A 15,311-nucleotide genomic window follows, 5' to 3' on the forward strand; every position below is an offset into this window, starting at 1 on the left:
GGGGCACCCAGGTACTCAGAGCAGTAAACAACTACGCTTCCACTAAAACCTCATTGGTTTCTGTCATTAAATGCCTGGCTCCTTTACAGCATCTGCCTCTCACAGAGCCATGAGGGGTTTTCAAATTCTTTTTCATATCTTCTCTATGTAGCAAAGCAAAAAGGAAAACACTGTCATTATTATTATTATTTTAAGACTTCTATGCTCCCATGGCTCTGAAAAGGAACTGTTTTTCCCTGTTATATAGCTTCCACCTGCTGCTGGCGTATATAGAATATAACAAGGGAAAAATAAAATGCATCCATTTTGTTAGACTGTCGTATCTAAAAATACAAAAGCTTCAGCGTTTGCTGTGGCAAACATGTTGAGACAAAACAGTCAAAGAGGAACCTTAGGCTTAATCCTTTCTCATCAAATCCTCCATTCTATGGGAAAACAAAAATTGTAGAAGATGTGAATTATGGTTAAAGATTTGAATGATGACATTTCTGCAGTCTCATGCCATCAGACTAAAGTGTCCATACCTCTAGATAAGACCCCTCAATAACCAAGCATTACCTCCGGAAAATTATATGAAAACAAAACCATATCAGCTAAAACATTAGCAGCTCCATTGGCCTTGACAGCACGTGGCATCTGCCATGGGACCAAGCAGACCAACATTGGCACCACTGTGGAACACTGACACGAACTAATGGATGTGGCACCCAAGATACCCAGCAAGACACTGCTCTGTAGACATGTTTCCCTTCCTTTCAGATAGATCCAGTTTAGAATATGATTCTTTTCTATGCTCAAAAGTCAGGAAAGATTCCTACAAGTTTCGGTAGGAGTGAAAATTAGGACCAAGGCTCAAGTCTCACCTTGCGCTGATGCACAACAGAGAGGAAGGGATGAAGGTGCTCTTTCAGAAAAAGCAAACCTTGCCCACGTTAACGAGAGCACAGTAAGAGAGGATTAGAGGACTTTTGCCAGCAACGTGGTTATCTACAGGGGTAACGTATGAAGTTTAGTAGAAGCATGGATCTCTTAGCTATCTAGGAATAAACATTTATTCCATTACATGTAGAGTCAAATCTCGTACAGCAAGACGTGATTTGCAGACAAAGCACAGCAGAATGCACTGTAGGAAGTGTCCTAACAGGTTTTAAAAATTATTCTGGCAACACAAGGTTCAAAAAGGTTCCTCATACACCTTCCTTGAATTTAGCTGCTGGCATTAGACTTTCAGCTTTCTTTGACTAGATATGTAAAAGACAATCTATTTCAACCTATTTAATCTGGATAATTGTATAATGGATGTTTATTACCAGCCAGTGAAATTAAAACATGCTAGAACACCAAAGGATACAAGTAGAAAACTTTTAGAGAAAAAATATGGTATGCAAAAGAAACATAGACCTCTAACAAGAGAAACAGGCAAAAGTTTCAGTAATTAATAGGTTCCTTATTACACGGTTAATTTGAAATGCAGTTATTTGTGCCTTTACACTCTGATTTCTTTCTGCACGGTATTTTTGTGTCCCACCTGTCATTTCAGACTGCCCCAACTCTTAGTACACATCTCCACTACTATAAAAAGAATATTTAAGTTGACTTAGAACATTTTTTAATAGTATAAACCAAGTAAAAGTTCATTCTCTGGCTAAGAATCTTATCCAGAACTTTAGTAAAGAGAAAAAGTGGTTTCCTCAAAAATTGTAACAATCTATGAACACAAACTCTTGTCACACTTTGCTCATCTAATGATAGGTTATTTAAAGGCCATTTATACAAGGAAATCAGGAATATTTCCTAATTAAGAAAAGGTGTGAAGGTCAAAGACCAGATGCTATGTCTCCAAAATCAGGACTGGCTGAGTAAAATCCAGCATAGCAGCTCTTAGATAAAGCCTCTAAAAAGGGACATTGCAGAAAAATTACATATTGTAGTGACCCCAAATCAGTAGCTTCAATAACTGTATTAAAGAGCATTGACAAAACTCAAAACCACTACAGAGATGAAAGTAGCATGTATCCTGAGGCAAGATCCCTACCTGCTCTGTGTATTAAAGAGGCAGGCTAACACCATCAAGGAAAAATTGTAAAGTACAGCTGGTGTTTATAGATGGCTACTGCACAGACTGCGAGAGAGAAAAGATCACGGGCACTCATTCACCTCCTAAGCCCCAGCGCACGATCAGCTGTGCTTGGGCAGCCTGTCGTCCTGCCCTCCATCTCCACAAGGCTCGGTGGTTTCTTCTGCTTCCTATCCTTCAACAAAGTGTCCCTATAGCCTGTGGCCCCACCGCTAATTTCTAATTTCCACTTAACAGTGAAGTGATTCAGCCAAGCACACTACAGCTCTTCCTGTTTCCAAATCCCACATCCTAGGGAAACAGTGGAGAACAACTCCCAGCCTTATGCCCAGCACTTCCTTCTTACTGACTTTCTACACTCCTCACACACAGCTGGTTCCTCAGGTGAGCTGAAAGGGCAAGTCTCTTCCTATGTTTGTGCAGAGTACTTAACTCCTTCCTAAACCGTACTTGTCTGAAAACAGACTGGTGAAAAGACTGTCGTGGTTCAGCCCCAGGCAGCAGCTCAGCACCACGCAGCCGTCGCTCACTGCCCTGCCCCGGTGGGATGGGGGAGAGAATCGGAGGAGTGAGAGTGAGGAACACTCCTGGGCTGAGATAAGAACAGTCTAATAATTGAAATAAAGGAAAATAGTAATGATAATAATAACAATATAATAATGATAATAACAATAATAATATCCAAAGCAAGTGCTGCACAATGCAATTGCTCACCACCCGCCGACCGATGCCCAGCCAGTTCCCGAGCAGCGATCGCTGCTCCCCGGCCAACCCCCCCAGTTTCCATACTGCCCATGACGCCATATGGTATGGAATGGCCCTTGGGGCAGTTGGGATCAACTCTTCTGGCTGTGCCCCCTCCCAGCTTCTTGTGCCCCTGGCAGAGCATGGGAAGCTGAAAAGCCCTTGCCTGGCACAAGCAGCACTGAGCAACAACTAAAAACATCAGCGTGTTATCAGCATTCTTCTCCTCCTAAATCCAAACCACAGCGCTGTGCCTGCTACTAGGAAGAAAATTAACTCTATCCCAGCCGAAACCAGGACAAAAACCTATCAGTAATCTCTTCTAATTGAAAGGAAAGGGGGTTAGCTTCCAGTCAGCAAAGACATCTGCACAGGACAACAGATGATTTAATTTACTGCCCTAAAACGTACCAAGAAACAAGTGCAAAAGTTGCCACGTCCAACAACAGGATTTTATAGCATTAAGGCTGACCAAGAGAATAGCCTATTAATACGGCCTGTAAAAGTTAGCTTCCTTGGGCATGATTTCTTTCGCACTGGCTGCTGAGGGCTCAAAGCACTAAATCAGTGTTTGGCCTCATGTAGAGGAGCCACAGGCATACTCCACGTGACAGTAGCTATCCAAAGGCACAAGAGCCTCAAGTGTGGCCAGCGTCCAGAGACTGTTCACCCATTTCCTTTTTTCTATAATCTGTAGCAAAAAGGATGAAGGTGGCACTAAGATAGATCAGCACTACTTGAGGTTTTTCCTTCTAAAGTTCAGCAACAGCCCATTTCATTTAGCGATGTATCACAGCTGCACGGTGTAGACCATGCAGACTCTTCCCTCTCCTAAATGATGTGTGGGCTGCCTCAGGAATTTTGGTCAGGACCCATTGCTAACCTCATTTTGCATGTACGATTGTGCTCAAGCGTTATTTCTTCCTGTTTTCTTCCCCTGCCCTTCCCAACAGTAAATTATTTTTAATTTGCATCATCCCTGCTTCGTGGTCATTAACATGTTTCAACTTACTTCAGAGCAATAGTAATGGAGACTGTACCTGCATAGAACACGAGCTGTTGCTAAGAATTATGCACTGCCTGAGCACCACATAAGCTTTAAAATAAGGCTTTATTTGTATGGATTGATTTCACCCTACTGAACAACACTTAAAACAATTTTTTTAGCAACAAGTAATTTCTCTAAATAGAGTTTTATTGTTCTCTTAATTTGTAGGACAAAAGAAAACTGCAAGAAGAAATTACACAGAAACGTCTAAAAGTGGAAGAGGAAAAAATGAAACACCAACATTTAAAGGTAAGTAAAGTGTTGGATTTATGTAACTAAAGACAGCCTCAAGTTGTTCAGCATGAATAAAGGTTTTGGATTTTGGAATGCAAATCTTCATGCATATAAGTCGTGCTTTTACTGTCAAATTTTCACAGCTTTTGGACTCTTGCCAGGACTCCATTTGACTTTAATAAGCATCACCCTTTGAAAAAAATTACACTCAGGAGCTAATGTTATTTGATCACTTTCATGGCATAAAATGAGATCATAACCAGGAATAACTCACAGCTGAAAATTAAGCCTCACATTTCAGACTGGGTGTGTTCGCTCCTTAATTCCACTACAGGAACCTCACTTGGTACAGGGTGCAGCACAATCATGAGGTCTAATTGCACTTTTTTTCTGGAAAAAAAGCAGCCTATTTTTATTTGGCTATAGCCTTTTGTCAGCTTGTTTAATGACTCTTTGGTAAAATAATACTGTTCCTTTGTATATTTAAAAAAAAAAAAGGCGTAAATGCTGCAAATATTGTCCTGAAATATGGCCTGGTGAGCTCAGGATCTCAAATTCCAAATTACTAACAAACCAAAAGATCTATCTCTGTAGACACTCGAAATTGCAGCGATTTCTACCCACCACCCCCATTCTTTAAACATCTATTGTAGTTTGGCAGTACGTGTCATTTAGGGAGATGAGACAAAAATCTATGCTTCTAGAAATACGCAAGACTTGGTATTTTACATACCCTTTTAATTATGTGAGTGGATAAACAGTTTCAAGAAGAAAGATATGTTGAATGCAATACCAGGAGCGTGGCGCGTCTCCTTGAGCAAATGTGGGAGAAGCACATTTAAAACAGACTCCTCTTCAAAACAGACACCTGATCCTGGGTTTCATCCACCCTCTTCTTTTGTGTCAAGCCAAAAAAATGAGCAGTTACGATCAACTAGTTCACTGAGCCAGGCAAGCCAATGCAAAGGCACCCATGCTTAGGTTTTATTGGAAGGTAGAGAGCCTAAGGACAGACTTGACCAATTGTGTAACATCTTGCCTAAAAGAGAGGGGAATATCTTTTCCAAGTCCTGTAACTAATGAGCAGGAAACATGTGACTGTCTTCCTCCATCTTCATACATGGTTACATGGAGTACTGCAATTTATGTTTCAAGTTTCCATGCCTATAAATTCAGAATGACTCTTCTGCCCTTCTTTTAAGAAGGATAAACTGATCTGTTCTAGACAAGCAGCTAATCCTCACTGCTGCTGCGTGCAAAGTCCTAGGGCAGTTTCCCTACAGATTTAGTACATGCCTTCAGCTAACATTAATAGGTACCACGGCGTTAAAAAGTTAAGAAAACAAAAACCCACCTTGCACTTAATTCTGAAGATGTTTTATACAATTTTACAGAACCGAAAACACTCCCTGAAAAATATTACTGAAATGCTCTTCCTTTGGAGAAGGACAGAGGATGCGATTTGTTTGCCTGTTTTATGAAAAATCATAGAGATATCATACAGAAAAGTTTGTAAATTAAAATCAGTCATTGCATACAAGGTGAATCAAGGATCTGTAGAGGAAACGATTTACTTGGCAAGGGGGGATCAAGCATACGTTTAAATATATATAAAGTATGGTGTATAAATACATACGTATTGTTAGCTATTGCAGCTCCCAAAATGGAGACTACTTTTTCCAGCTGAGTACTAAGACAGGCACCTAATGTCAGATGCAACATTACTATATGAACATCCTCTGCTTGATGCCCTAGAAGCCTTGTGCTTTAACGAACATTTATGCTTCAGACTAATTCAAGCATTTCAATGGAGACAAACACCACAAGAATCTACTGCAGAAATCACTTTAAAACAGATGTAGACTTATAAAATGTTTAGGCACTTCTGTAAATTTTATTGAGGGCTCATTTCCCTAGCGAGCCAGGTTGATTTCACTCATTTATACTTCTACCAGTTACACATGGTGAAATCTAGAGCTCCATGACCTATTCAACGTAACTCGCACCTGTCCCTTAGGAAACTATTGCAGGTTAGTAAATCTCACTGTCATATAGATATTCCTGTTAGCTGGATAGCACTATCCTGTTCCTCATTTTGCCCTTCATTCCTATTTATAACCCTTAGCAACAGGTTTATTAAAAGGTTCTTGTTTTGTTTTGTGGGGTTTTTTTGGTGGGGGTTTAAAACTTCCTTTTTGTAAATAGGAATCTCTGCTCCAGCTTCCCCATGACTTTGTTTGCTGTCCCCAGGCTAACTTCTTACTAGAAAGAGACAGATGAGGTATCATTTCTTAGTTATCCAGTAGAACCATACTGGAGAAGGAATATTTATTCCCTACGCGTGTGCCTCTACCACATGAAGTAGAGAACATGCAGGCAAATACAGACATCCATGTGGATAGGGCTTCATGGAACTGCAAGGGCTAATGGGGGCTGCTAGGGAGGGTTCAAGAGAAATTAAATTAAAAAGATTACATGGCATTTAGTTGGGAGCAGCAGCAAACTATTCTAGGAAAATGCAAAAATAACAATTGTGTTATGCCTGTATTTAGGCAGTTTGTTCTCTTGGGCCTAACCCTATACGTACATGAAGCTTTTGTTGATTTCAATGGGTGTTATCAGTTTCTGAGGTCCACAGTGCCAGCCCCGCTGTAATTCTCATAAGGAATTATAGATTTATTTTTGGAGACAGCAATGCTAGACTAAGTCAGTTCCAGCCAGGATTAAAATCTCACTTTTCTAGGATGCCCTACTTATCATTAAAATCTAAACAGCTTGATTGAAAGGGAGTTAATAACTGTGTTCCCTCCAACTTGAGAAAACAGTATTTTGTGGTCAATAAGAGTTGTGCCAACACCAGACTGCATGCATCTACCAGATCATCAGCCTGGTGAGGCCGCACCTGGAATGCTGTGTCCAGTTTTGGGCCCCTCACTACAAGAAGGACACTGAGGTGCTGGAGCGTGTCCAGAGAAGGGCAGCGGAGCTGGGGCAGGGTCTGGAGCACAGGGCTGGTGGGGAGCGGCTGAGGGAGCTGGGGGTGTTCAGCCTGGAGAAGAGGAGGCTGAGGGGAGACCTGATCGCTCTCTACAGCTGCCTGAAAGGAGGGGGCAGGGAGGGGGTGTTGAGCTCTTCTCCCAAGTAGTTACCGATAGGACGAAAGGAAATGGGCTCAAGCTGCGCCAGGGGAGGTTTAGGTTGGAAATTAGGAAACATTTCTTCACGGAAAGGGTAGTCAAGCATTGGAACAGGCTGCCCAGAGAGGTGGTGGAGTCCCCATCCCTGGAAGTATTTAAAAAACAGGCAGATGTGGCACTTGGGGACATGGTTTAGTCTAGTCTACCCTCGATTGGCTTAGAGTAGACTTGGTAGTGTAGGTTAATGGTTGGACTGGATGATCTTAAAGGTCTTTTCCAACCTAAACGATTCTATGATTCTATCACGTAAACCCGTTCTATTAAAATCTGCATTTATTTCATTTGAGCCTAAGATACCACTGTCAGTAAGTGCTGCCAAGTGATCCTACAGCCAGAGTCAAGCCTCAGGACACCAGTCTTGAGCAGCCCTTGTTTCCCACAGATTTCCTAGGATCCAGTGTTGAGAGACAGAATACTGTCCTGCAGGGCTAAGGCAACTGGAAACATTGCTCCTACATTACACACACACACACAAAAAAAAAAAAAAAAAAAAAAGTACCTTGGAGTGCCACAGAATTCCCAACAAGCCTGTTCTAGCCACAGTTTCTATCACATCATGTATGTCACACATCAAGCAAGTTGAAGATTGCATTTAAGTGCAATCAGGTCCTACATGCACCCTCCTGCATCAGCTGGCCCTCAGTAATAACTCACATAAAGTATACAGTAAACAGAAAAGTGTAGGAAGCAACAGTTTAAGTGACTCAGCACACAGGATGCAGGCAGGGATTCCAACAGCCGCTGCAAGCAGCACTGAGGTTAATGCAGCTTTCTCACCAGCGCTGGGCACAGCTCTGCCTCAAAGCAGCAGTACTCAAAATCCAATTTAATTTTCGGACACATCCTACAATTGACGAAACTATATAGGGAAAAAGCCAAAAAAACCCTAACATGGAAATCAGACAGCTCAAGGAATCTAAATTACAAATGGAAAATTCATGGTTAATCAAAAACCTTCTGTGCATGTGTTTTTTCCCTGTTGAAAGGGTTTTTCCAAGGAGCCCTGAGTCCCACTTCTTCCCCAAGGCAGCAACTGGATTTATATTCCTGAGTTAGACTGAAGAGAGTAAAAAGAGCGCAAGGAAGTTTGCATGGTTTACAACCTCTAGCCTGCAAACATGAACTTATCTCCGTGAATATTTTTTTTTCCACCAGGAATATTTTAGAGAGCTCTGATGACTTTCAGATGCCACCTTTCATCTTGTAAAGCAGCTGCAGGAAGCAATCAGTGCGTACAGCCGTATTTTTCAACACTTGAAAACACAGCCGAGAGATCCACTCACCTGTACACATGCAATACACCCATTTATAAACCACTGCTGCACAGAAAGGGCTCCACAGGCACTAAACAGGTCAGGACCTAAATATGTAAGCCCTGGATTGCCCCGACAACAGCAGTTCTAAATAGGTAGCAGGTCTCCTGAAACACTGACCAGGCATCAGCAACACATGGCCTGCCTTTCCAGTCCCGCTCCTACCCCACACACCCTCACCAGCTGAAATGCAAGTTCACTACCACAATTACCCAAGTTCCTTGTAAACTCCAGACATAGCATTGCATCACTAACTCCCTAGAGATTTCCCCCTACACAACCTTATTTACAGAAACTTTTCACCATTTATACCCCCTCCCAGAATTTATGCAACGTCACGACCCCAGAAATCAGGGCTATTGAAATAAAACTATAGCACTTCTGACTGGGGCCTTTTGCATGAGTCTGTAATATGTGTGCTTTGATATCGCTCTTTTGCTTTGTCGAGGACAAACACACCACCGGACCCACTTATAAATATTAACCTGTTACAGGTAGCAACTGAGATCCTCTACGTATTTGTTGGGTGGACTAATAAAATGGGACATTGACTTAAAACCAAACTCATTAAGAACAATCTCAAGACACAAATGGTTTTTAGCATTTCTTTCAGTGGCACTCACCACTGTCAGGTTGCCTTATGCTAGATACAGCACAAGAATGTGGATCACACCTGTGGCATCAAGACAAATACAGTAAATGATTGAATAGCCTAACTTTTAAAGTACGCTTAATGTCTGTATTTTTCCCCCCATCAGAAAAAGGCCTTGCGAGAAAAATGGCTCTTGGATGGCCTTAGTTCTCTCACTCCAAAAGAGCAAGAAGAAATGCAAAGGCAGAATCAGGAGGACCAACAACGGACTCACGAGCTGGAACAAGACATTTTCAGGTAGGGTAGTAACCCTGCCCTTCTGTCTGGGTTAAAATGGTCCCTTCTTAAAAGTCCTACCTTGTTTTGTAAAAGAGTAAAATGTCAGCAAGGGCTAAACATATGCAGTTTGATACACAGAGTAAAGTTATCTTTGTTATATTTTCTGGTCAGCTAGAAAAAGAGAATGCACAAAGAAAGCTTCCGTGCCATGAATTTTATCAAACTGCACAATAAATATTTTGCAGAGTATTTGATTCTCTAATTCCAGATACCCTTTTCCTGCTATACTCAATAGATGCAAGCTGCACTATACAGGTTTTGCTCCAAGATAGCAATTGTTGAATCAGAATTACAAAATAACAGTAAATAGTTTTAAAAGTTCTTCAGTTTCACTAGGTCCTGCACAGCCTTTAATACCCGACCTCTACCATAACACGGCACTTGAGAACAGCCCAAGCTGCCTAGCCCCATTAGTATCGCTTGCCTTATTTTCACTTATCTTCCATGCTGGCTTGTCCTCAGTTTATTCCCAGAAGCTTGTTATAGCAAAGGCCTTTTTCTACCTTTTATTAGAGATGTTCCTGCAAATCTCGTTGCCTAGTGCCTCCCTACCACATATGGCTAGCATCAGATTGCACAGACATTCTCCCATACGACTCCTTTATTTACTATGGACATGATCCGAGGTGCTTATTAGCTGCAGTTGGCCCTTCCCAAGTACCACAGGGCTCTGTACACAACCAGCTCCTTCCCTGGATCCAGGCATACTGACCGGTACTACCCATTAGCACCCACAGAAAGGATGAAGTGTTCCTGTTTCTTTAGATCCTGGAAAGTTTCATCATCCTTTTTTGAGGCTTCTTCCTCTATTTCAGTTGAATAGCATCTTCCTCCATACTCTCCTCTTCCTCCACTGTCCTCCTACACACACTCTTTTGGCAAAGTTGTCACCAAGATTACCTCTTCCAGTTATCTCCCACCCACTTCCCTCCTTACTCTCTCTCTCCGACACAAACGATAATTCTCTTGGCTGACAGGCAGCAGCCTAGCGCTAGTTTGTCCTATAATTATGCTGACTTCTTGCTTGAAAGCACTTTTCTCAACAGAACAGCTTTTCACGCACCTCTGTGGAATTCTTTGTTGCAGTGGTAGGAGGCAGACAGTGTGCTCTAAAAACACGCCAGCAGGTTGTGATTACGAAGACACGCAAGCGGGGTCCCTACGACACCGTGATCGCCAGGGAAGAGAGCCGTGGGGGGAAGGACTGGCTCGGGAGCAACAGGGAAGCTGTCCTGAGCCAGTAGCTCCCCACCAGCCCACCAGACAGTCAGTCCTTCTCCAAGCACTGGGAGGATAGGCCAAATTTTCAAAGTCCTGTTGACTTTGAGTAAGAGCTGGAGGTTTAGCTGAGATATCCTGTAAGCCCTAAGAAATTTGGTGATGGGAGATCTTTAAAACTACTTTTTTTTTAAGTCTCAGAACCAAGTCAAGAACTGGATTTGGTGCGTGGCTATGTTGGGGGAAGGATGCTTTTATTCTCCTGACATAACCTACATCTGCGCTGTTTCCAGTTCATTTGACGACACCCAAGTAAAGAACAAGCAATGCTATTATAGTGGAGGTCTGTGAATGTCTATGCCACTAAACAGGAAAGCTACTGAACTCCTGACATACTGACTGCCTTAAAAACAGTGAAATATTTTAGCAGGAAGTGTTCTGTATCTCCAGCATCTGCTCTGTCACCTCACAACATACCTTTAGGGTTCTGTGCACCTGAGTTATTGTAACTGAGCTATCTCACAGCAACAGCAGGTCCCTCCTGTCAGATCCCTGGGAAGACGTGGAATGCAGGATTAGGACTTAAAAACCTTCCTACAATACTAGTTCAGAGATTCCAGCAAATAGGGTTGGTTATTTACATACATGATGTCATATCCATGTCTCACAGGGTTTGTAACTACAGTTGTAGAGTCTTTTGACACTGTTTTTGTAATTATTGTCCTGAATTTGCCGTCAGCTCAGTGGCCTTAATTTTTATCCTCAGAGACCAAAACTGAACACACGCAGCGAGCTTTATTTCTTTGAATGCAGCCACATAAACTTTTTTTTTTTAGCATGACTAGAATTTATCGCTATTACAAATAGTAAAACAGTAATCCAACTGGAGCTTCAAACCTGAAAAACTCCTTTAATTCATGTAGGTAAATTAGCACCACAGAGGAACTTTCCCTCCGCTTTAATTCTAGATTGGATCCAAAAATTGACAAGGGGTTATAAATTTTCAAGTTTATCTGAATTAGAAGCTCCCGGGTCTTTTAAAAGATGCGCACAGGCATTTAAAGAAATATTTCTAAATGCATTTGTGCTTTAAAGAAGGAGAAATGAAAGTGCCAAACCCATCATTTGTCCCCAATTGCTTCCTCAAATCACAGCATGGATCCTGGAGTAACATCTCAGACTGTCTCTATTTTTTGATAATTACAAGGACTAGATGCAGATACACTGTGAATAGGAGGACTGCACATTTAGTACTGCATCACACGACCAAGAGCACACGGATTATACCAAGCAAGGCGGAGGTTCCTCAGCTCGTACGCTTGATGTATGCCTGAGCCTGTAACAGCCTAACTATAGAAATGTGCCTGTTACCTTCCCACTAGAATTTTTGCCAGAGATTTGGTTAACATTCAGCATGTACAAAAAAAATCCATTTTAGAATTCCATGCCCATGTAGGTGGGATGCAGGGATGACAGGTTTGTTTTGTTAGGTTGTTCTGGGGTTTGGTTTAGGGTTTTTTTGTTGTTGTTTTTAACTACTTCCTATTTATATGCCTACATCTAGGAGAAATATATTAAGTATGAATTCTTTTCCTACATAGTTCCAAATTCAGTTAATTACAAGCACAAGTAACGTTTGCATATCTAGATGGCTGATATTCTGACCATAAACCAGCAATTTAAATGCTGATGAAAATGAAACGAAGTAAGTTTACTTGCAACTGTAAGCACTACAGCGGAAAAAAACTGCAATAAATGTTTGATTGTAGTTGCTGGCCTTTCTCCTCTTATTAAAACTGTTCTTCTTTTTCCAAGAATATAAGGCTGTTTGTTTTACTATACTTGCTTAACGGAACCTGTGAATAGTTCCTCTTTTATTTTTATATATGCTGCTTTTTCATGGCAATTGATTTTTTCCAAGGCAAACTAAGTATTTCCACAGCCATTTGTTGTCAATACCAGCGTTACCAACCAAACTTTTCCTGCCTGTGACCTTCTCCTGGGAAGCTCCACCAAATTGCTTCCTCTTTAAAATGATTCCCACTTCTTGATGTACATCTGGAATACTTCAGATTTATTTGTAGTGAAATGAATCAGACAAAATACATCAGCATAAAATGAAAAGATTAACTGACAAGAAAAGCGTAACACAAAATGACACACTGTCTTCACTGTTATGATAACAGCTCCACAGGTATAATGCATCCTAGAAAAGAAAATCAGTACAGAAATGCTCCTAATGACATTCCTGAGCCACCCTGAATTAAGAGGACTTAATTCACCATTGCTGAGGTTCTAAAGACAGTTTAGAGGTTTGTAAGGCCTTGATATCAAAGGAAAAAATTTTTATTACTGATACACTTACTCTCATTTGGCAGCTATTATTTTCACGATACACAGAGGACTCAGTTAACATTAGATTTTACAGATGGAGAATGGAGGTGGAAGAACATACCTGGAGTCATGTGGGAACTTCCCTCTGAACTAGAAATTTAAGCACGTTTATTCAAATCAAGCATCTTTTGCTATAAATTATACTTCCTACCACTTCTCAATAACTGTCTAGCAAGGGCCTCTAGAAAAACATCCATGCTGCCTTCCAGATAGCATTACATTTTGCTTAGAGATACTCAGCCCAGTTTCAAACCAGCCAGTAGCGATACAGAAACCTCGTAATACAGAGTTCAGTATGAACGAAGTCCACTAAAAAGCACAAAATATGCACCACGCAGTACTTGCACAGCAGTTTTGCTATGCCATAGATAGCACCCCAGCTAACAAAAGCTTTCTTGACTATATATGTGTGAATTCACACCTTTGACCTGCCCTGTAAATCAGAGATTGCTAAACTGATCATGTAGACACATGTCGTGCAGTAGTAGTAAGATATATTATTGAGAAGCTCAGTAGAATTCTTTCTTCTGGGCATTTGATTATTAAACTTCACTCGATTCATTTGGATTCTGTCCACTCTGATGATTATCCTGCCTGAGTTTTATCGTCAGTTAAAAAAAAAATCTGAATCACTTTAAAGACTTTTTGAATACCCTTAGACCAGTCTTTGTTTCTTTCTGCCAATTGCACTTGTAGGCAGATTATTTCCAGTAGTGGCATGGGCCTTTCCGTTACCCTCCTACATGGGACCGCTGTTTTGAAACATTCTTTACTTGGGTGTCGAATAGAGCTAGTGTATGTCTGCTAATCAGTTAGGATTTGAGCACTTTTTGCTAAAAAGGGAGAGTTCCGCTCTTTGTATCAACAACAAACCAGTGAATAGCGAGTGGCCTGAACCTTGCAGACAAATAGCTGAACGCTCTGGTTACAGACAAAACCAGCATTTACATCGTCTGTCCTATTCACCCTCTTTACGTGGTAGAAGTTAGTGAGCCACGTGAGATGTCCTTGGTCAGGGTACAAGCTGAATGAAGAATTAGGAGTCCCATTTTCTCATTTAATTTTCAGTAAATAGCACTCATTCCTGATGGAATTAGTTGCTAAACAACACACTTAAAAATGCACAAACAACATCACAGGTAACTAAGGTCTATTCGATGGTTTGCAACGTGACACACGAAGGCAGGCTAAGGCTAGCTGGCCTCCAGAGCTGCTAAAGCATTTGACTCACCTCAAAACACGTGAGGACTTGCTAAACTGCCTTTTCCTCTCAGTCCGGTATTCTCCAGGGATGTATCCTCCTACCTGCTTTTCATTCTTAGCCATTTATTTTTCTTCTGGGTGGCAGCGGTGCCAACCCCAGCAGACTAGCTGGTGGCCAGCAGCAGTCAGGCATACTCTGTAGAATTTCTTAATTCTGATACTACTTTGGCAGAGAAACGTCCAATTTAGTATCTCTGCTTCTACGGTTCCTTCTTTCATCCGCCCCTCCACACTACTTATTTTCCCCTCTCAAATAATGAACACTACTCAAGGACAGAAGGACAAATATCCAAAGCACTGATTTGATACAGTAGCGATGTCATACTTCCATTTCTCTACAAAACACAGCAGCACCGTCGAAAGATAGTTTCTTATAATTGCTAGTGTAGCTGCTAGACCCTTTCAAGACAAACTGTGATGTAACTTCATAAAAGTGTCATTGATTTAGAAGTTTCTACAGATTTAAACACACCAGAAAGACTCTGGCCTACCTTTTCAACTGCACAAAGTCAAAAGGACTTTCATTTCTTTGAACTATACAGATTGCATCTTTTAAACATTTCCTTTCAACAAATTCCAGCATGCACACTCACAACATCCTCTGAAAATGAACCATAAAATCTATGTCTATATGCAAGCATGAGTACAAAAGAGATACTTAAGGTCTGGATGCAATTCCCATTACATGGCTGTGAGAATTTTTCCCTAACCCTAGTGAGCACTGAATCAGTCCTCTTAATTACCATATGAAGTGGGTGTTGGTATGGGTGTGAGAGCATATATAAACTTAAATAATACTTTTCTTGATCTCCCAGATAACTACATGCGGTTTATCATCTCTGATCTATTTGGGGTTGTGTTTTCTCTTTCTCTCTCCCCACCCCACCCCCTT

At 41.3% G+C, this 15,311-nt stretch overlaps 1 protein-coding gene across 1 annotated transcript in view; it reads left to right on the plus strand.

Moving 5' to 3' along the window:
* The window catches only part of PALMD (palmdelphin), a 56,750-nt gene that overhangs the window by 30,377 nt on the left and 11,062 nt on the right, over positions 1-15,311 (plus strand). Inside the window, exons 3-4 of the mRNA XM_009490658.2 lie at positions 4,038-4,118; positions 9,372-9,502. Coding sequence (XP_009488933.2) covers positions 4,038-4,118; positions 9,372-9,502 — 212 coding nt within the window. The remainder of the gene's footprint in view (positions 1-4,037; positions 4,119-9,371; positions 9,503-15,311) is intronic.

This window comes from Pelecanus crispus, chromosome 5 (genome assembly GCF_030463565.1).
Source record: "Pelecanus crispus isolate bPelCri1 chromosome 5, bPelCri1.pri, whole genome shotgun sequence".
Classification (NCBI taxonomy): domain Eukaryota; kingdom Metazoa; phylum Chordata; class Aves; order Pelecaniformes; family Pelecanidae; genus Pelecanus; species Pelecanus crispus.